Raw genomic sequence first — 19,771 nt, 5'->3', positions numbered from 1 at the left:
GTACCTGCTTTAGATCATTTCTGCGTCGCTCATAAATCCAACATTGAACAAGCAGAGGCTTTTCCACTAACATGCTATTCTCGCTGCTTTCAACATCGGCCCGACAACAAGTTCAGGAGATAGAGAATTTCCGAACTATTTGACCAAAACTCATCGCTGCGGAGTTGTCAGGTTCTGGCTCACTTCACTTACCCGTAGTTGGGCGAAAAGAAAGTTACCTAGGTATGTTAGAGGCCCTTTAAGCAGTTCATGCAGACATAAACGGGTGTAAGTATTCGTGAATACTTCCACAACTGCGAGAAGACTCATGATCCTTTGCCTTTTCGGAAAGAAGCTCGTCACAGCAAGTTGTTGGGAAAGACATTAGGTGTCCACGGCCGGCACAGATAAAGTCGGCAACCTTGGAACCGTTACCGTGATATTAGTTAGAAGAAGGCATATGCCGCGGAGTTATCAAGCGATGACAGTAATGAGAGGGGGCCCTCTTCCATCCATCTTTGACCATAGTCCTGATATATAATAGTATCTACTCCATGGTGCTCACGAGTGATTACTATAATAAGAGGTGGGAGCGAGTTTTATGGCGATGGGTATAATTAATGATATTGATGAGCTGATAGTGATAGACGTATATTCGATGATACATTTATCTGTTATGTAATTATGGTGAATTGGTGGTGTAAAATATGGTTGGTGTACTTGGGGTATATGTTGCCCTTTACCCCCCTTTATTGCCCTGTGAACCCTCGATCTCTAATGTAACCGGTCTTTTCGCGACAGAAACTTTCTACTAGTCTAGCTATAGCCATATCTACCCGGTTGCGATTCAGGTGCCACCGTGGGATCCCCGCTCGGCGATATTGGATGCCACACTGGTCTGCATACCGTAGCCAGGCGCGGAAATGTTAAACACGTGGAAGAAGCTGGTGCGAGGACGATGGTATTGCGGCCTCAAAGTTATCAACCAGGTACTGTAGGCACTCGGGGCGGTCGCACCATATGGATTGATTCACGTGGACAAGAGTCCACCAACGCAGTATCTCAAATTCATATCACGTTACTCAAACGACGTGAACTTTCCGAGAAAATCGGAATATTGGCCCATACATGGGAACGAAACGAGTCCGATGAGATACCGCACACAAAGAGGCAAAATAGACGCGGGGTGTTCCTTCATACGAGGACAGCCCCATTTGAGGCTACACGGCGGAGCAAACAAGTCGTACTGTTGTTTTAGACGGAGCTCTATGCGGGGACCTAGTGGCTCTAGATGCCTAGTGCCGAGCAAGAGAACGCAAATAATGAAAACCAGACTTCGTGAGAAACGTACCTCGATCGAGGGAGGCTTGGGCGTGTTTGGAGATGTGTGGAATGTAGAAAATCCCCAATGTACAAGATGTAGAACATTCACAACGTAGCAAGGATCTCAACAAAATTAAAAATCATTTCAAATTTGTCTGCAACGGCATCGAGCAGCTACCCTAGGGTAGTCATCTCAGAAGATGTCCCTCAAGTTTCCAGGTCACTCTACGATGAATATGCATTTATCTTCCCGATCAAAATGTAAAGCAAGAATATAGTAGCTCCCCACCCGGCCCAACAGGACGTGGAGGAGGCCCCTTACCCAGGTACCCTACTAGCAGGGTGAATAACCTGGGATATTCGGGGATATTGGGGGAATGGCGGGCATTTCGCGGCGGCTACATACTCCCAAAACAAGTATCCCGAACCTTCCCCAGACTGGGCATTAGGTAGCGTATAACTGCATGGTTCTATTACTCAAACTAAAACCTGGGGTAAAACATGGGGTGACGGCCCGAGAAACGCCATTGGACCCGTCGTGATCCCGAACGTGCCAATCGCCATAGCTGCCGATTCGTACCTCAAAGCTTTGCCTTTTAGGGAAGTATGTGACACTTCCACACCAAAAAGCTGTGATTGACGAGATATTTAAAGTTGCTCGTGGTGTCTTGGGATCGTGAGGGGTCAAAGAGGGGCCGGATACTAATGGCCCAGTCATGCTTCTGCCCATCTGTCCGACCAAGTATTAAATGGCCTCCCTCTCGCCCTTCTGGCCAAGGTTGAGATGTTGGAGTCCGAATGCAACCTTAAGAAGACGCTCGTCTTCATAATAACCTACTTAGTTATCAAGCCTGAGGACCCAGACTTTCTCGTGTAGACTTAGAGATCATGCCTCTGTACAACAAGCTCCCAGATGACCTCCACGAAGTTGACGTGATCATCTCTGGAGGTATAAACCCTAGCGAAGTGCTGATGAAAAATTACGGGCTGCGAAATTTTGCTAATATCCTTCACCAGGTGGAAGTGCTGGCTGTGTGATAGCAGCCAGACTTGCCGAAGCCGACCCCAAGGCTTCGATTCTCCTAGTTGAACAGGGCAAGAACAACTATAATAACCCGACAGTCATTCATCCTGCGCTTTTCCCCAAAAACCTTGAGGAAGACAGTACGACAGCACTGTTCTGGCAGGGGAACAAGGCGCCCCAGCTCGCCAATCGCAACCCAATTGTCCCATCAGGGGGCACGCTGGGTGGCGGATCGTCCATCAACTGGATGGTCTACACCCGAGCACAGCGTTCAGACTTTAACTCGTGGAATGCACCGGGATGGTCAGCCAACGAGCTGTGGCCGTTCTTGAAAAAGGTGAGAGGGCTCCTTCACGCACCCACGTCTGATCTACCTTTTGGCACAGATCTGCATCAAGAAAGATAGCTACAATGCATTATTATGGTGCCTAACATTACATACAAATAATTAGTTTGAGACGTACCACGGCGGCGGTGATGCAGAACACCACGGCGCAGATGGCCCAATTCACATCTCAAGCGGCACATTCAGAGCCAAACGGGCCGAAAATGCCTTTATCGATGCTGCGGCTGCACATGGGTACCCAGAACTCAAAGACCTACAGAACTTGGATAACAACAATGGCGTCGAGCGCTGGCTTCGCTACGTGGGGCCCGATGGACGCCGCCAGGATGCCGCACACAGGTACATCCACCCCAAGCTCCAGAGTGATCAATACCCCAACCTGCATGTCCTCGTTGAGACGCAGACTGTGCGCGTTCTCTTTGACGGTAACAAACGCGCCATCGGTGTTCAGTATCAGCCCAACGCAAAGTACAATAAGGACAATGTTGGTGGTGGTACACGTACTATTAGCGCACGCCAGCTCGTGGTACTCTCATCTGGTGCCAATGGTAGCCCACTGATTCTGGAGCGGTCCGGTGTTGGAAGCGCAAAAGTTCTTGAGCGTGCGGGTGTTCCAGTTGTGGTCGACTTACCTGGCGTTGGAAACGATTACCAGGATCACCATTTGTCTCTATGGACCTACCGGACGAACCTGGGACACGACGAGACCATCAACGGCTTCTTCAACGGGCGCTTCAAGCTCGAGGAGATGGTGCAGCAGAAGCACCCCCTACTAGGCTGGAACTCGATGGACGCATCAGGCAAGTTCCGGCCCACCGAGGAAGAAGTAACGGCCCTCGGCCCCGAATTCAAGGCCGCATGGGACAGGGACTTCAAGAACGACCCCAACCGGCCCCTGATGATCATGGCGCTCTACCTCGTCTACCTGGGAGAACACGCCTCACTACCCGACGACGCAGAGTACGTTTCCATGGCAAACTGGACCGCCTATCCGTACTCGCGCGGCCACATTCACATCACCGGGCCAGACCTGGGCGACCCCATCGACTTCAACGTGGGCTACCTGACCGACAAGGACGACAACGACGTGAAGAAGCACATCTGGGCCTACAAGGTCTCCCGCGAGATCATCCGCCGCTCCGCAATCTATCGCGGTGAGCTGCCCTCAGGCCACCCCAGCTTCCCCGCCGGGTCCGAGGCCGCCGCCCAGCCTGTCGCCGACGGGCCCGTCCCCGCTGGCGCACCCCGCATCAAGTACACGCGCGAGGACGACGCGGCGATCGAGCAGGCCATACGCGAGATCGTGGGCACGACGTGGCACTCGCTCGGGACGGCCAAGATGGCGCCCCGGGAGAAGCTTGGGGTCGTCGACCCTGCGCTGAACGTGCATGGGGTGACGGGGCTTAAAGTTGCGGATCTGAGTGTGCCGCCTGAGAACGTGGGTGCCAATACGAACAACACCGCCTTGATGATTGGCGAGAAGGCCGCGGATCTGATCATCAAGGAGCTCGGGCTCGGGCAGTAATTCGCGCTATTCTTGACTTTGTCCCGGTTTCTTGCAAAGTCCTGTTAATGTCGGACCATTGCCTGTGTCGAGCAGTGATTTCTCTTACTGAAATTTGTAACTTTCCATTTATTTCCCAATCAGCCTCCCATAATGTAGTGTAGCATCACCGAATCGCGGCTTTGCTACTCTTTCTCTTCTTTCAGTCAGGCAACCACAGCAGAATACACAATTCCTGATCGCCACATTGTGACTTCGTTTCCATTCGACGTTGGGACCGTCTGATCTACAGTACGGTAGACATGGCTGAGAGTTTTGGTTTTGTGGACCAGGATGACTTTGTTCTTCAGCTCGTAGAGAGCTGAGAAGCGTATGAGGTGCGGGGGATTTTGCCTGACGGTGAAGTCGGATCTATCACTAGTAGCAAAGGGCTACGACCAACCGGCTGCCAACACTGCCCGATGTTACATGTTCCCTGCATTTTGAAGCTTGCTTACGCTAGCATTCCCGGAGATTTACAAAGTGATCTTCGAGTTAAGTCACCGCGTCCTGGCTGCAAGTGGGAAGGGGAAAAAAGAACGTATTGCTAACCACAAAGAGCCTGGCCGAATAGTTGTTACGTCGCTTCAATTTTCAAATCATCCATCCAAGCAAGCCGTGGGAGGAGCAGTCATGGGTAAATTGGAGATATCACAGGATGATAGCCCGAATTAATGAGGACAAACAGGGCAAGACCTGGGCGCCTATGGCCGAAAGAAGCGCTGGATGGAGGCAGTACTAATGATGCAGTACATCCGTGACACTCATCATTTGCCTTGGGTGGAAAACAATGCTAAGACTACACACAGTTGTCTCTTATCGGGATGTTCATCCTCTTTCTTAACTCTCACCAACTGGCACATGGGTTATGCTTAAATCCCATTGGGGGAATTAAACCATGAAACAATATTCTAGTCAAAGATCCACTAGTTGAATACGTTGCTAAATCACTCCCGAGTACTGATGGTGTACTCAACTCAAAATAGGAAATTTGAATCATAGCTCAATTAATTCCGAGTCCGGACTAGGCAGAAAAGGAAGTGGCTTGCCAGATCGGCAATTTTTCAGCCCTGGGATGCGATCGACATTGCCATTCGTCAATTCGAGGCTCTGTCACATGAAACCGCTACAAAAAGCAATTGCACTAATTTCGTGCCCTGACTAGCTTCAGCCGGACGGTCAGCTTTCCCCCTGAGCGGCTCAACAAAGGCTACGCGTGCAGCTTGCAAGGGTGCTCGAGAGCTCAACTTGGGATGACGACATGACTTCTAAGACAACTCCATGACGACACGGCACAGACTGTTCCACAGCCAAACAGGGCTGCTTTGGATTGGTTTGGTGCTTCAAATAAATGGCCAGCTCCCTCCTCTAGGAGCTCGACGCTCCGGCCCAGTCTTATCACCACCATCGAACCGCATCTCTGTTCAATTGGAATCAATCCACACTTAACTACCGATTTTCCGTCGTGATACAACAGCAAATCGTCAAAATGGTCAAAGACGATAAGGATGTCATCGCCGAGTTTAATGAATACGTCAACATGACGGCCTCGGAGCTGGAGAAATGGCTGAAGTCGGAGGAATCCAACCAAGCCGGATGGCGCAAGGACGGCGAAGACGGAAAATCCGTTGGTCAAGACTCGGGCGAGAAAATCATTGAGATTCTGAAAGCCAATCCCGACAAGGATCCGGAGAAGTACACCGAGGACCAGATTCAGCACATGCGAAAGGTGGCCTCGTACTGCAAGCGACATCTGGCGCAGGAAACTGGAAGCCTCGAGGAAAAGGATCCGGAGGAGGCGAAGAAGACCAAGTCTTACATTAGTTTGAAGAATTGGGGCCATGATCCGCTCAAGGAACAAAATGGAGGCAAGTCTTCCAGCAAGAGTGGAAGCAAACCCGAGTCAAAGAGTAAGGACGGAGAAGCAGATGACGACGGGAAGGAAGAGAAAGCCGATGATGTAGCAGAGGGTGAGGGCGACGAGGAGGATGTAGGAGAGGACGACAAGAAGACCGGTGATAAGAGGAAGAAATCTGGGTCACAAAACGGATCCAACAAGAAGAGGGAGACCCGCCAAGGAGCCTCCTCAAAGAAAGATGGCGAAGAGGATGCTGATGAAGAAGACGAGGATGCCGAGGGCGATGGTGAAAATGGCGGAGAGGAAGAGGGAGGCGGCGAGTCTGGAGGCAAGAAGCCATCTAAGAATGGGCCCGCGAAGGGAGAGACAGTGAGCTGGAAGTGGGGCAGTGGCAACCCCGAGGGCAAGGTGCTTGATGTCAAGGAGGACGAGTAAGTCTGCCCAACCACCCAAGCCACGCGAAATTCACATCAACATACTAACATCAATGCAGAGCAACAATCAAGACTAAGAGAGGCAACGAGGTTTCTCGGAAGGGAGACCCGGAGGACCCTGCTGTGATCCTGGATACCGGAAAGTCCAAGGCTATCAAATCCGCACACGAGTTGAACTGAGCGGTCACAATCTACACGAAAAACAACTTCATGAGATGGCGGTGACTTTAGCATACATATTCACCGAATTACAGGACAGCTACTACTGAGTGCATAAAAATGTTGGCTGCTAGAGGATGACACGAGCGTCTGATCATTGGTACTGCGAAGGGCCGGTAAGGATCATTGCGAGGATACTTGGCAGTGCATCTCGGTAGTTGAGTATGTGTAAAAGCAATGCTGGCTGCAAGTTGCTACATTTCTGGCTTTTCAACACCCAACAAGCATTCATCAAGACGCAACAGAACGTTTTTGGATAATTCGCATATTCCTTTGCCAAAAATTGCGACATTGCGCTCAAATCTGGCGAGATGATACTGTCGCACACTGCAGTCGTCCTCGATCAAAATGCTTACCTACCCCTCATAGCATTTCCCAAAGTGATTGGAAATTCGCACAAAGGAAAACGGAGAGCACACCGGTACAAGTGTAACCTCGGTGTGCAGACTTTAATTTACACTGGTTTACTATACATAAAACAAATCTGCAGTCACTAACTACACATGTCCTCATCAATACTTATCCCCCTTATTGTGACTTCTGCCCTAGCAGTCAAAGCAAGGCGAATTAAGTCATAACGTGGTGCTTTCTGTGAAGATCAAATGGCAAGTCTGCAGTCACGCATCACTCATGACAAATCCAGGGCTATACTAGTATATAGAGATTTTAGGGAAAACATCGAAAAACCAGTACTCAGTTAATTGCATAACAACTTCCTCAAAGCTATCGTTAAAACGCTTTAATTCATTAGAATGACTAGACTGCATATCCATTCTGCGCCTGGAATAATACAAAATGTCTGATCTTTCGTAGACTTTGGCTAGTCTGCCAAGTTGGCAAATTGTGATGCAAGACAGACTAAGCTCATAACCATGCGCGAGTACTTGAGGGCATGGGAAAACAACGCTTCTGCTCTGCTCTTTATCATGTACTGGACTTGAGAACATTCCTTTCATGCTCGGACAACGATTGCGCCATGGCAGTTTTTTATTGACCCTAAGCCAAGTGGACAGTACGAAAATCACTGAGGAAATGATAGTTTCGAATAAACCTAAATAGTCTGTTGATGTCCCCTGACTGCCCACCGTCTCAGCCTGGACACCATATACTAAGTCGTCTGCCCTATAGAAAGATGTCTATCCCGTCAGGCGAGCGACTCCCTCGTCAACTGTCGAAATCCAAGCCAATGAAGGGAGAACGGTGTCGATGAGGGCGCGATGCACCTGTTCATTTGGATCCCAGCACGCGTCTTCCACGACGGTGACGACGAAGTCCAGGTCAGTGGCGTGAGAGGCCGTGCCCATGACGGCGCCGCTGGTCGCTATGCCACCAAGTACCAGATGCTTTACTCCAAGGTCGTTCTGCAGAGTTGCGAGAAGTCCCTCGCCCACCAAGGCAGACCTGTATCCGGGGGGCCTAACTGAGACTCTCTCCTTGCTCCCGTCGGTGGCGGCGCCAGTAGGGGCGAGCTCGCCATATTCAGCACCGATCTCGGGCATGCTCGAGAAGGCTGGCTTGTGGGCTGTGTGCCACGCCTCTGACACCTTATTGGTGGGAGGGGGATCCAGGGTGGTGTCCATGGTGCAGTGGATGATGGCGACCTGATTCTTTCGTGCCGTTTCTAGCAGGGTCTTGGCAGCCTCAACCACCTTCTTTCTCCTCTCCGGGTCCTGAATCATGTTAACCAGTACGTTCTGGTAATCAAGCATGAGCAGGGCCGTCTTTGAGGGAGGGTAAGCCACCGGTTTGGAGACATCGTAGCTGCTCATGGCGATGTGATGCTGATTTGATGCGGTGTGGTCTAGTATGGCTGAGACTGACGGGGTAAGATGAAAAGCGGGTAGAGCTGCCGGCAACAGTAGTAGACGACGAGGGTTGCGCACTGACGGGATCGTAGCTATTTTGTCACAGCTCAAGGCTCTGACTCCCACGATCAGGCATGTATTCGGGCTGTCGGCTGCACTGGACCGGCTGACTGCACAGTATCACGTGAAGAAAAACAGAGACAAGGCAACTGTCCTCAATACGTTGCAACTATGTCGGCGCTACCTTCTATAAAAGAGGGAAGTTTGAGGGAACTCAGGGAGGTTAAGGTTCTAAGGTGTATAGGCAAGTGCCCTGGTGGGCCACACTGAACAACTACTTAAGTACCTAGGTACCAACCTGCAGTTGGGGGACCCAGTTGCGCAGTCACCCAGTCACACACACTCACACATGGGAAAAAGGGTTATCCAAGCAATTCTGCATCATCAATTGTGACAAACGACTTAGTTTGACAAAAGTACTCTGTCTCGGCCGCGGGCCAAGAGTGCCAACATGAACACTGACTGACATGTAAACCAAGGAGAGGGGCATGTCCAATGTTAGTCGTGCCACAATATAACACTGCATTTGATAGCAGAGAAGTTCATCGTGGTACGTACAGCCTACCAACTCGGCGTTTACACATCTCGATACTACAGAATGCTCACGTTGCTCGAATCACGAATCTCAACCGTACCTTAGGGTAGCGACGTAAGCATTCATAGTTAGAACTAAACAACCTCATGTGCAACCTGAAAGCGTCGTGGCAAGCTCAATGTTGTGACCCCCGACAGAAACACCGACATACTACATATCTAGGTATGTAAGCGACTTGGCGGCATCGTGGGGTTGGAAGCGGTGAGATACCCACCGCCTGCCACATAGGTTCCAGAGCCTTAGTGGTTTAGCCGCTGACCAACAGGGCCACCCGCATATGCAGCATAGGCCTCCTTCATGTGATATCAAAAGGAAGCTTGCACATGCATCATGGGGGCGTGGGGCGATGATGCTTGGCCTTATGCATGAAATACAAATCAGTCGTCTAGGGAATTATGAGTGCTGTTCTAACAGTGGGAAGGACAAGTCCGTGAGGGAGCGATCGTATTGACTGATATCATCATGTCTTGACCCAGCTGTGACCTCTGGTTTGGAACTCGTCGGCTGGCTTTTTGGAAACTGGTCTGCCATGTCTCATGCCCCCCACAATGGGCACATTTCCGAACGGTCCTAAATTAAGCCAAGTCCTCATCTCCGGGCTGAGTGATTCCTGCAGTTCCATGGGCAACTTTGAATTCCATTTACAATTTACCGCATTAAAGAAAAGGTAGAATAGCCGGATAGCATAGCCCGGTCCTGGTCTTTGATCCAGTTGGCACCACCTTTGTGCTAAAGACGACCATCCATCACGATGACGGGTGATTTCGTTTCTAATCCCCATACGTTATAACATTGAATACACCTTCATACAGGAGTAAGCTCTTAAAGCCTAGTATTTTAAAAGACATAGTGCTAATAATAGAGAACATAGTACGAGGGCATGTGGCCTCTAAGACGGTCCTCCCGACCTATAGTAAAAAGGGGCTTAAATTATCTATAAAGAATTATTAATTTAAAACTAGAGTTACCTAAGCTAATATCCACTCACCCAGCAATTATATCTACTTACCTAATTCCTACTATCCACTTATTTAATATTAATTTTTCTAAGCAACTCTCTTATATTTATAAGTACCTTCTAAGTTAATATTAAAAAACCCTATGATATAATTTCCTTCTTTAATTTTTAATATTTTTAATATAAGCCCCTTCTATACCCCTTCTATACCCCTTCTAGCACCCCTTTTAACACCCCTTTTAGCACCTCTTTTAAACCTTTTAGGCTATATATATTTAAATATTAATTAAATATTTAAATACTAATTAAATATTAAAAGGCTAGAAATTAAAAAGATAAAAATAAAAATTATACTCTTTCTAACTTTTTAATACTTCTTTTAGTTCTTTAATACTCTAAACTTTTAGTTTTTTAATGTTTAATTAATATTTAAATATTTAATTAATATTTAAATATATATAATTTAGAAGGTTTAAAAAATAAAGATAAAGGGTTTTAAAAGGTAAAAATAAAGGGTTTTAAAAAGGGTATTAAAAGGGGTTTAAAAGGAGTTTATACTAAAAGTATTAAAAATTTAAAGAATCCTAATTAAGTATATAATTTTATATAGGCTTTATATATAAATTTTTTATACTAGATAAATGGTTAAAAAAAAACTAGGTAAGTGGATATAATTGTTAGGTAAGTGGATATTAGCTTAAGTTATTTAAGAAATAATGTGGGAAAGTAGTGAAGCTATAATCCTATATTGTAAGAGATATGGAGGCTTATCTTAAATATTTAAATACCCTTTTTTAAGTGTTTTTTAAGATAGCTTTCCCTATTTATTTAATATAGTAACAACTAGTATAGTTAAAATATTAATAAATATTAAAAAAACCTTTAAAAAAATATATTAGTTTAGAAAATTTATTAATTAAAACCTATCTTAAGTATTTAAAAGGTTCTTTAAATTTAAAATATAAAAAAATTAAAATAAAAGGATTATTTTATAAAGAAAAATTAATTTATTTTAAATACCTTTTTATTTTAATACCTTTTTAATTAATAATTTATATAAAAAAGTATTTATATAGTTATATTTAATCAATTAATTATTATTAAGAAATACCTTATTAGAATCTTTAAAAAGTAATAAGTGTAGGGTGAGTTCTAAAAGCAGTGAGGTTTGTAGTTGAGTGTAGGGAAATTAGGTGAGTAATGCAATGAGCACCGTGACTGCTAGCCACATACATGCCTTGCCCGCATTGCCAAAACACCATGATAACCAGTCTGCCCATTGGTTATTCCTAGCAGTTGTAAGTGCCGTGCCGTCAGTCGCGAGATGGTGGGGTGTCCGAAAGGGTGGGGTCCCATGGTATAGCACCGAAGGTACCTAGGTAGTATTTGCCACCTAATCGAGTATGAGTTCCGTGGTGAAAATGTAGTGGATGTCTATACCCTCACCGGAAGGATTGAACGTGCATTGCATCGTCAGCACTTGAGACCATGGTGAAGCTTGGTGGTCATGTTTATATTAACGGTGGCTGAGATGACGAACGTCAACCAAGATGCCGCATCATGAAAACGGAAAAGCAGGAGAGAGCTTTGACAGGCGCCATTTCAAAGTGAGAATGGTTATTTGCGGCCACATCTGATCACCTCCGATTAAATCATAACAGGACTTCCGGGAAGCTCGGGGTGCATTGGTTTGACTGATTCATGTCACCCTACTTGGCTTCCGCCGCTTTAGTCAGTAGGTGTGCCCGGATACACGGCTTGGTCAATATCTACTAGTCGATGCACTCCAAGTACTGATCGACCCCCTCCCTGCCGTATCATTGACCCATGCAATGCAGTAACCTGGTCTAACCATCGAAATACCTGGCATACTCCGTAGTCAACTCGTGCCCGCGGTTGTGTTGTTGTGTTCCTATTTAAAGTAGCAGTCTCTACACAAGCTGTGCAAAGGATGTAGCCTTTCAAGCATCCCAACACATCGCACCACTGGGGTTCTGCAATATACCTGAAGTATCTCATGGCTGCCACAATTCCAACTCCTGTCAACGAGCCGTACAGGAGAAATGGCATTCCTGGGGCGAGCGGCGACGACGGTGTATCCAGCTCCAGCATTGCTGACACCGCAAGCTCATCACACTTTGTCATGAGGAACAAACCCCTTCATGCAAATCGACACATGAGGGTAATAACGGTTGGTGCGGGTGCATCCGGCATTTATATGGCTTGGAAACTGAAGTACAGCTTCACCGACTTCACGTTGAATGTCTATGAGAAGAACCCAGAGGTCTCCGGGACGTGGTACGAGAATAGGTACCCCGGGTGTGCGTGTGATGTACCGGCGTCAGTGATTCATGACTCTCAGAGAGCTACAGGGCTACATATGTACATGCACTGACAACCATTAGACACAATTACACCTACTCGTTCCAGCCCAAGTGGGATTGGTCGGCCAACTACGCATCTTCACACGAGATCTATACGTACTTCAATGATTTCGTCGACCAGTACAAGTTGAGGCCCTACATTAGTCTCAATCACGAAGTTGTTGGCGCTTCGTGGGAAGAGCACACATCAACATGGGTGGTCAAAATCAAGAATGCTGATGGGGTCTTTGAGCAGCGTTGCGATTTCTTGATCAACGCCGCAGGCATTCTCAACAACTGGAAGTGGCCAGCGATCCCTGGGTTGCAGTCTTACAAGGGGACTTTACTTCATAGTGCTGCTTGGGACGACTCCGTTGATCTCACAGGGAAACATGTTGGTCTCATTGGCAACGGGTATTAGCATTCCAATCTTGACTTACTTCTACGACCTTTCGCTGACCTGAACGCAGTTCCTCCGGCATCCAGATCCTGCCTCAAGTCCGAAAGTAAAAAGCATTCCTAAGCGTGCTACAAGTCAGTATGGAGGCTGACCAGATGCAGAGTTGCTAAACATGTGACGACTTTCATTCGAGAACCGACTTGGGTCGCGCCATCGCTGGGGATGGACTACCATGAGTATTCCGATGAAGAGAAGAGGCGCTTTAAGGAGGATCCGGGTGTCCTTCTCGCCATGAGGAAGCAGACAGAGTTGGGCATGGCCATGGTGTTCCCCAACTTCATCCGAGGTTCCGCGGCCCAGCTAGCCACGCAGAAATACATGCAGTCGACAATGGAAAGCAAATTGCAGAACCCCGATCTTGCCCAAACGCTCATACCTCCATTCCCTCCTGGATGTCGGCGATTAACGGTATGTGTGGCATCTCCCCTGAAATATGATGTATTAGTACTAAATCCTTTGGTATTTTCAGCCTGGTGTCGACTATTTGGAGTCTTTAGGCAAGGAAAACGTCACCACCATCTATGGCGAGATTACAAAGGTAACTGAGACCGGTTGTGTCACCGAGAAGGCGGGGTCTGTTGATGTGGATGTCTTGATTTGTGCTACTGGGTTCAACACCACATTCAAGCCACGGGTAAGCAGCATACCTATAATCTTTGGCGCGACGAGATTTTAATAGGACGTAGTTCCCTTTAGTAGGACGCAATGCATACGACCTCGCAAAGGTTTGGGCTGACGAGCCCCGAAGCTACATGGGGTTAGCCGTCAATAACTATCCGAATTACTTCATGTGAGGCATCCGAGTGCATCACCTTTGCGCAATCTGACGTTCGCAGGTTCCTCGGGCCAAATTGTCCTATCGGGAATGGTCCCATTATCTTCTCCGTTGAGATCGAAGGTGAATACATCGCCCAGTTCTTGAACCGTTGGCAGAAAGAGGACATCGCTTCATTCGACCCCAAGCTCGAAGCAGTCAACGATTTCATGCAACAGAAGGATGCTTTCATGCCCTCCACCGTCTGGGACGACAACTGCCTTTCCTGGTACAAGGACCCTCGCACGCAGAAGGTCACAGCTCGTGAGTGTCGCCAACTCCATGCACCTCCTTTTCGCAATCACACGTTGTGCTGACTCTTCCCAGTCTGGCCAGGCTCAACACTGCATTACATGGAGGTTCTAGCGAGTCCCCGATACGAAGACTTCGAAGTCAGATATGCTTCCAAGAATAGATTTGCCTATCTTGGAAATGGATTCTCGCAGACCGAGCTGAATCCCCACATTGACAAGACTTACTACATCAGAGAGCGACCGGACGACCAGCCCTTGTGCCGAAATTCACAGAGCACTTATAACGCCAAGGACCTCGGTGATCACCTTGATAATTATTTGAAAGGGGTGTTTCAATAGGATCACGGGTTTATTCCGTCTCAGAATCGAGAAGGGCCCTCATGGCATCGTCTAATTTATTTACCTTTAATTTCTCCAGGTGTTTTACCGTGATCGTGGGAGAATAAGCTGTGTTCAACACATGGTCAGCCTCCAACTGATCGTCTCGCGGTTCACTGACTTGTATCAACACGGGCTTCTATCCATTTCTAAGAAAGATAGTCACATACATAGTTTCATATAGTTTCGCTTCTATTCCATATATATCTAAGGATATATATAATACCTTTATATAATAAAAAATATTTAATATTTAATATTTAAAAAGAATATAATATTAATAATAATAGTTATAATATAATAAGTATTTATAACTTTAGTTTAATAATATATAAATAAAGTTAAGAGGTATTATTTTAATAAGAATATTAATTAAAATAATAAATAAAAGTAATTTATAAGTTAATTATTATAAAGGAGTTATATAATAAAGTTAAGTTTAAAAATAATTATTATATAAATAAATTATATTTAAAGAAGTTTAATTAAAAATTATTTCTTTATATATATATATATATATATATATATATATATATTAATTAAACCTTTATTAAGTAAGTATTATAATTTTTATTTAAATATACTATTAATTTTATAAGACTTTAAAATAAAGAAATAATTTATAATATACTACTTTTAAAAGGTTTAAAAGTAATTTATAAAAAAAATAAAAAAAGATATAATAAGTTTATTCTTTTTTAAGTTTATACTTTTATTATTAATAATTATTAACTTTTTAATAATAAAAGAATATAATAAAAATAAAGAAAAAAAGAATTTAAAGTTCCTTTATAAAAGGATTATAAAGATATATACAAAGTTATTAAAGACTTTATATATAAGTTTTAGACTATTAAGGAAGATATGAGTAGTTATATAGTGTAAAGGAAAAATATAGTGTGGCTAAAGCTATAGTTATATATATTAAGCAATCCTACCGCCAGCCCTACACGCACTCTCCCATCAGGACAATGAGTACGGCCCGGTACTCCTGCGGATAATGCAGAAAGCCCGGATAGACCTGGACCGATTATCAATGAACCACTTGTGGAAATCGCCGCCTATCTAGGAGTGAAAAACGAACCTACTTCCGCATGCTTTGACTGTCATGTTGTCATAGACCTGGGCAGCAGGAACGGTTCTATGCACATGGAGCCCATGTGCCACCTGCCTCGAGCTTTGCGACGCGTATATTGTCATTCAAAGATAAAGACCCGAGCCGATCCGGCGTGGCGAGGGCTTCCTCGTTTTCAGACATCAGACTCGGCATACTCGTAGCATCTTGGTCAGCATAGGATATTCAATCTAGATAGAGACGGGCATTTTCCCATAGCGTCCTGATACCATTCTCATAGGCAACATAATAGAAAGCAGATACAAAAGGTTACTAGTAGCTAGCAGTCGCTAGCGAATAGTCAGCTGAGCTCAAGACGGAGGGGCAAGTGGTGTGTGCTCTACCTCATGATCTGACGATCAGTCAAGTTGAGGGTAATTAAGAACCAGAAAGGTAGCGACGGCAATAGGGATTTTGTAAACCCCTGCAGTCGCAGTGATCCCTTGATTCTAGAAATATTTGCAACCGCAACTGCCACGAAAGGAAGCTGAGTCACAGACAATAGGATGGGACGTTGAGACAATCACAGCCAGAAAGACAGATCGAAGTCGATTTCTCGAGCAATATTGCACTGATTAATACAGTCGAAACTCGGCGAAAAGAAATTATTATTTTATTGAATGTAACATTCCCTATCCCTCCCGCTGCTCCCCGGCTCCGCATGCGTCTCTCCAGTCCTCTTTGCCGAAGTACGGCGTTTACTGTGCGCCAAAACTCGGTGTATGCGATTGATTTGAGGTTGTGCGGCTCTTCTCTATGAAGTCACCACTCATGACAGAAATCTTTCTTGCATTCTTACCCCAACCCATGGAGTCACCGATGAAGAGACTGGCATGCACACCTTCTTCATCGCAGTATAACTCCAATTGATTACCACGGAGGCCTCTCATCTCCTCAGCCCAAGCCATGATGGCAGGGCCAAGAATCTCCCGTTCCCCAAAAGTGGCGAATATGGGGATGGAGGTTGGGAATGGGTTTCCGAGCAGAGTCACGTACTGTAAGGTAGTAGACGAGTCGAGGCCCTCCGGTGGCTGGTATGTTATGGCGCCCCATTTATGGAACGATTCTGGCAAGTACTCTGTTGAGTGGTTCAGCAGAGTCTTTGGGTCGTAGTCGTCATCCAACGATTGAAGTGGAACTACCCATGGAGAGATTGCCACTGCACAAAGGGGTCGCCCGGTCTGGGTCATAAACTTCTCGACATAGCGTGTAAACGCAATAACGAGATTGGCCCCAGAGCTATTGCCCGCGACTACGACGGACCTCGCAGGGATCTGGAGTGTTCGAGTAAGGTAAAGGTAGGCAGTCAACACGTCCTGCAGAGCCGCCGGGAAAGGATTCATCATTCCGTAACCTGAAAGACGATACTGGACGCTGAACACGGCTCCAATGCGCGAGAATTCGAGCATGTTGCGCGACACATATCCACAGGTGTCGCTTCGTCCTGCTCCAGTGACAAAAGCGCCGCCATGGATCCATAGAACAACGGTGCAGTCCAACTCGATGGGCCTCGCAGGGAACCACACGCCTGCTATCTTGGCCGGCTTTACAGTCGACGAAATAAGCGGCCCCTGATACAACTCGGACGGGAACGGGTTCATCACCTGAAACCGTTCGGCATCCGGTCCGGGCTCCAAAGTCAGCTCATCGGTTACCCCGATCCTGGCCTGCGTATCCAGGATGTCATGGGCGATCCGCAGCGTCAAAGACTGCTTGAAACTCCATTTGCGCTGAGGACGTGTGAATGGTATGGCTGACAACGCGGCCCAGAACGGAAGTCGCAGCAGGAAAAAACAGAGACGATAAGTCTTGTAAACCTGACGAAAGGGTGTGTGGGACCATAATGGGTGACCGATTTGGCGCTCCATTGCGGAAGAGATGCTTTGAGAGTGTGACGGATAATTTTTGGATGTGAGTGATGCGGCAGTATTAAATTAGGCATGGAAGAAAAAGAGCGAGGGAGAGCCCCGCGTGTTCTGGGGTCCAGTTGGCTTTAAATGTCATCATGCTTGCAAGGACTAAATTGTGGGGTTCTTCGATCCAATTATTCTATTTCGTGGCGCCAAACCTTAGGGTACTCAATTTGAAGTGCCCAGATACTCTAATCACCGTGGGTGTATACTATTTGACCCGGAAAAGGGCTGTCTCGTCAGGAACGGACGTGTAGTTCACCCTCGAATCGGAATTCACCAGGGTCTCATCTCAGTCTTGCAAGCGCTGTTCCCAGGAGAGAATCGATCTTCTAGACTTGTCTCACAATTTTGCTTTCAATTTTCAAATTCATTCAGTTTCTGTTGCGTGATCATTGCAAAGCGTCAGCGATAGAGGTTTTGCAGCCTCCTTGGCTTTTGTTTATTTTTTTGAGACCAAGATCTCAATCCCTGATATTAACTTTTCAAGCAGCTTCGGAGAAAATTTATTCCAGAATATTGCACCAGAATCCTAGCTTTCATACGTACCTAGGTACAGAAGTGATTGCCCGCCTTGTCAGGAGCTCTCGAAGCCCCTTTTGGGGTTCATCGCACTGACTAATTCAAACACCAAATGGGAATATGTTCTTCAAACGGGATCAAACAAACACACATCTCAAAAATTGGCTTGCAGTTGGGCAATGCGCAGACCGGCATGCCTCTGGGACAATAAGCCTAGGGAATGTAGTCCACTGGAAGAGGGGGAGGGGGCGGCAAAGTCATGCCTGCGTCAATTTTCATATCAGTCCCATTGATGAAGCTGGCATAAGGACTGGACAGGAAGACAATGGTGTCAGCCACTTCATCGGGAGTGGCTGCCCGCTTCAGGGGGGTCATGTTGGATATGGCATGCCCAATCAGTGGGTTGACCTTAACGCAGTCTTGCACCACTGCAGTGTCTGGGGTTAGCCATCATCACACAGCATCGAAACGTTTGAAACAAAAGAAGCCGCTCGGACTCATCATCAGATCTCAGTCTGTCTCAATAATTGACAAATCTTGCTCAACAATGGAATTGTCTTGACCGAATCGACTTACTAGTGGTATCAACCCAAGCAGGGCACACGGTGTTGACTCGAATGTGGCTCTGCAATGCCAAGGAGTCGACAGCTGTGCAGGCGAATTTATTAGCTGCTGATTCTGGGCCATTGAAAGCGGACAAAGACTTACCGGCGGCCTTCATGAGACCGATAATAGCGTGTTTTCCGGTTGTGTACGAAACCATTCCCGGCGCGCCAATGTAGGAATTCGATGAGCCGAGTAGAACGATGGAGCCTCTGCCGAGACTGCGTATACCATAGCGCCCCGTGTATGAGAGGGGTTCCTGCTTGGACATTGCAGCCATGACAGCCCTGACAAAATACACAGCGCCCTTGATGTTGACATCGACCATCTTAGAGAAGACATTAAGGTCGACAAATGGAGTCAATTGCCGGTATTGTTCTAAATCAACCTAGAAGCAACACAAGATTAGTATCCATGCTTAATTCACAGGAGATGCACAAACAGATCGCGGGTAGAATGCTCACCCCGGCGCTGTTGACGGCGTAGTCGATACGTCCAAGTTCCTCAACCGTCGTTGCAACTAGGTTCTGAACGCTCTGCTCATCACCTATATCCAGCTCGACAACAAGGGCTTGGTAGTTGGTGTGCTTAGCAACGCCTTTGCTTTCTTCGGCGACTTTCTTGAGGCCTTCCACGTTGATATCCGCGAGGACAACACCTTTTGCCCCAGCTTCCGCAAAGGCCAGTGCGGCCTCCTTGCCGATACCGGAAGCGGCCTTTCATGAATGAGTTAGCCAGATGGCACTTGCTGAATAGATTGGGGCAGAGACACAATGTAGAAGGGATCGACATTGACTTACTCCAGTCACCAAGGCGATGCCGCCATCTAAGGTCAATTTGGAAGCCATTGGACTGACGGTGTGTTTATTTTTTCCTGGGAGTAAAAGAAAGAGAAACGTGTCTACCCAGGCACACTGCTTCCCTAGTAGTTGGTCCTCTGGTTATTTCAATAACATTCTCACGCCCAACAGCCCTTACAACACTTGGTTTCTTCCGCATTGCTGCAGTTGACCCACCGCAAGTAGCCGCTGAAACAACAGCAACCAATGGGAACTTTGCCGCGATGGTTGGGTCGAGGATATTCATGGTCCTCCTTGGCGTGGCACCGAGATTTCCGAGCTAACTTCCAACCGCGTCCGATGAGTGACTGCGCCGAAGGAAGGGGTCATTCACGCCATGATCAGGACCAAACGATGAGACCCTGTTCGG

At 46.8% G+C, this 19,771-nt stretch overlaps 5 protein-coding genes across 5 annotated transcripts; 3 read left to right on the top strand and 2 right to left on the bottom strand.

The window, feature by feature from the left end:
- Positions 1-2,190: 2,190 nt before the first annotated feature.
- Positions 2,191-4,197, top strand: KVR01_013067 (uncharacterized protein; the record flags this gene model as incomplete). Its single annotated transcript, XM_044787913.1, has 4 exons — positions 2,191-2,251; positions 2,320-2,663; positions 2,779-3,591; positions 3,634-4,197. The coding sequence occupies 4 exons, from the start codon at positions 2,191-2,193 to the stop codon at positions 4,195-4,197; spliced, it is 1,782 nt and encodes a 593-aa protein (XP_044637943.1).
- A 1,211-nt stretch (positions 4,198-5,408) lies between these two features.
- KVR01_013095 (uncharacterized protein) lies at positions 5,409-6,928 on the top strand. The gene is made up of 2 exons (XM_044788587.1): positions 5,409-6,504; positions 6,567-6,928. The coding sequence occupies exons 1-2, from the start codon at positions 5,705-5,707 to the stop codon at positions 6,685-6,687; spliced, it is 921 nt and encodes a 306-aa protein (XP_044637971.1). The 5' UTR covers positions 5,409-5,704; the 3' UTR covers positions 6,688-6,928.
- Positions 6,929-12,161: 5,233 nt separating this feature from the next.
- Positions 12,162-14,374, top strand: KVR01_013077 (uncharacterized protein; the record flags this gene model as incomplete). The annotated part of the gene is made up of 6 exons (XM_044786160.1): positions 12,162-12,454; positions 12,550-12,921; positions 13,069-13,375; positions 13,437-13,601; positions 13,763-14,045; positions 14,109-14,374. 6 exons carry the CDS (start codon positions 12,162-12,164, stop codon positions 14,372-14,374), a joined length of 1,686 nt encoding a protein of 561 aa, XP_044637953.1.
- Positions 14,375-16,225: 1,851 nt separating this feature from the next.
- KVR01_013105 (uncharacterized protein) lies at positions 16,226-17,395 on the bottom strand (the record flags this gene model as incomplete). The annotated part of the gene is made up of 1 exon (XM_044792338.1): positions 16,226-17,395. One exon carries the CDS (start codon positions 17,393-17,395, stop codon positions 16,226-16,228), a length of 1,170 nt encoding a protein of 389 aa, XP_044637981.1.
- A 777-nt stretch (positions 17,396-18,172) lies between these two features.
- KVR01_013097 (uncharacterized protein) lies at positions 18,173-19,410 on the bottom strand (the record flags this gene model as incomplete). Its single annotated transcript, XM_044786060.1, has 5 exons — positions 18,173-18,396; positions 18,536-18,607; positions 18,668-18,950; positions 19,027-19,278; positions 19,363-19,410. The coding sequence occupies 5 exons, from the start codon at positions 19,408-19,410 to the stop codon at positions 18,173-18,175; spliced, it is 879 nt and encodes a 292-aa protein (XP_044637973.1).
- Positions 19,411-19,771: the final 361 nt, after the last annotated feature.

The sequence above is a fragment of the Diaporthe batatas genome (assembly GCF_019321695.1).
Source record: "Diaporthe batatas strain CRI 302-4 chromosome Unknown Contig00023, whole genome shotgun sequence".
Taxonomy (NCBI): domain Eukaryota; kingdom Fungi; phylum Ascomycota; class Sordariomycetes; order Diaporthales; family Diaporthaceae; genus Diaporthe; species Diaporthe batatas.
Note: the sequence above shows the minus strand (reverse complement) of the source record. Positions and strands in the feature narration are given on the sequence as shown.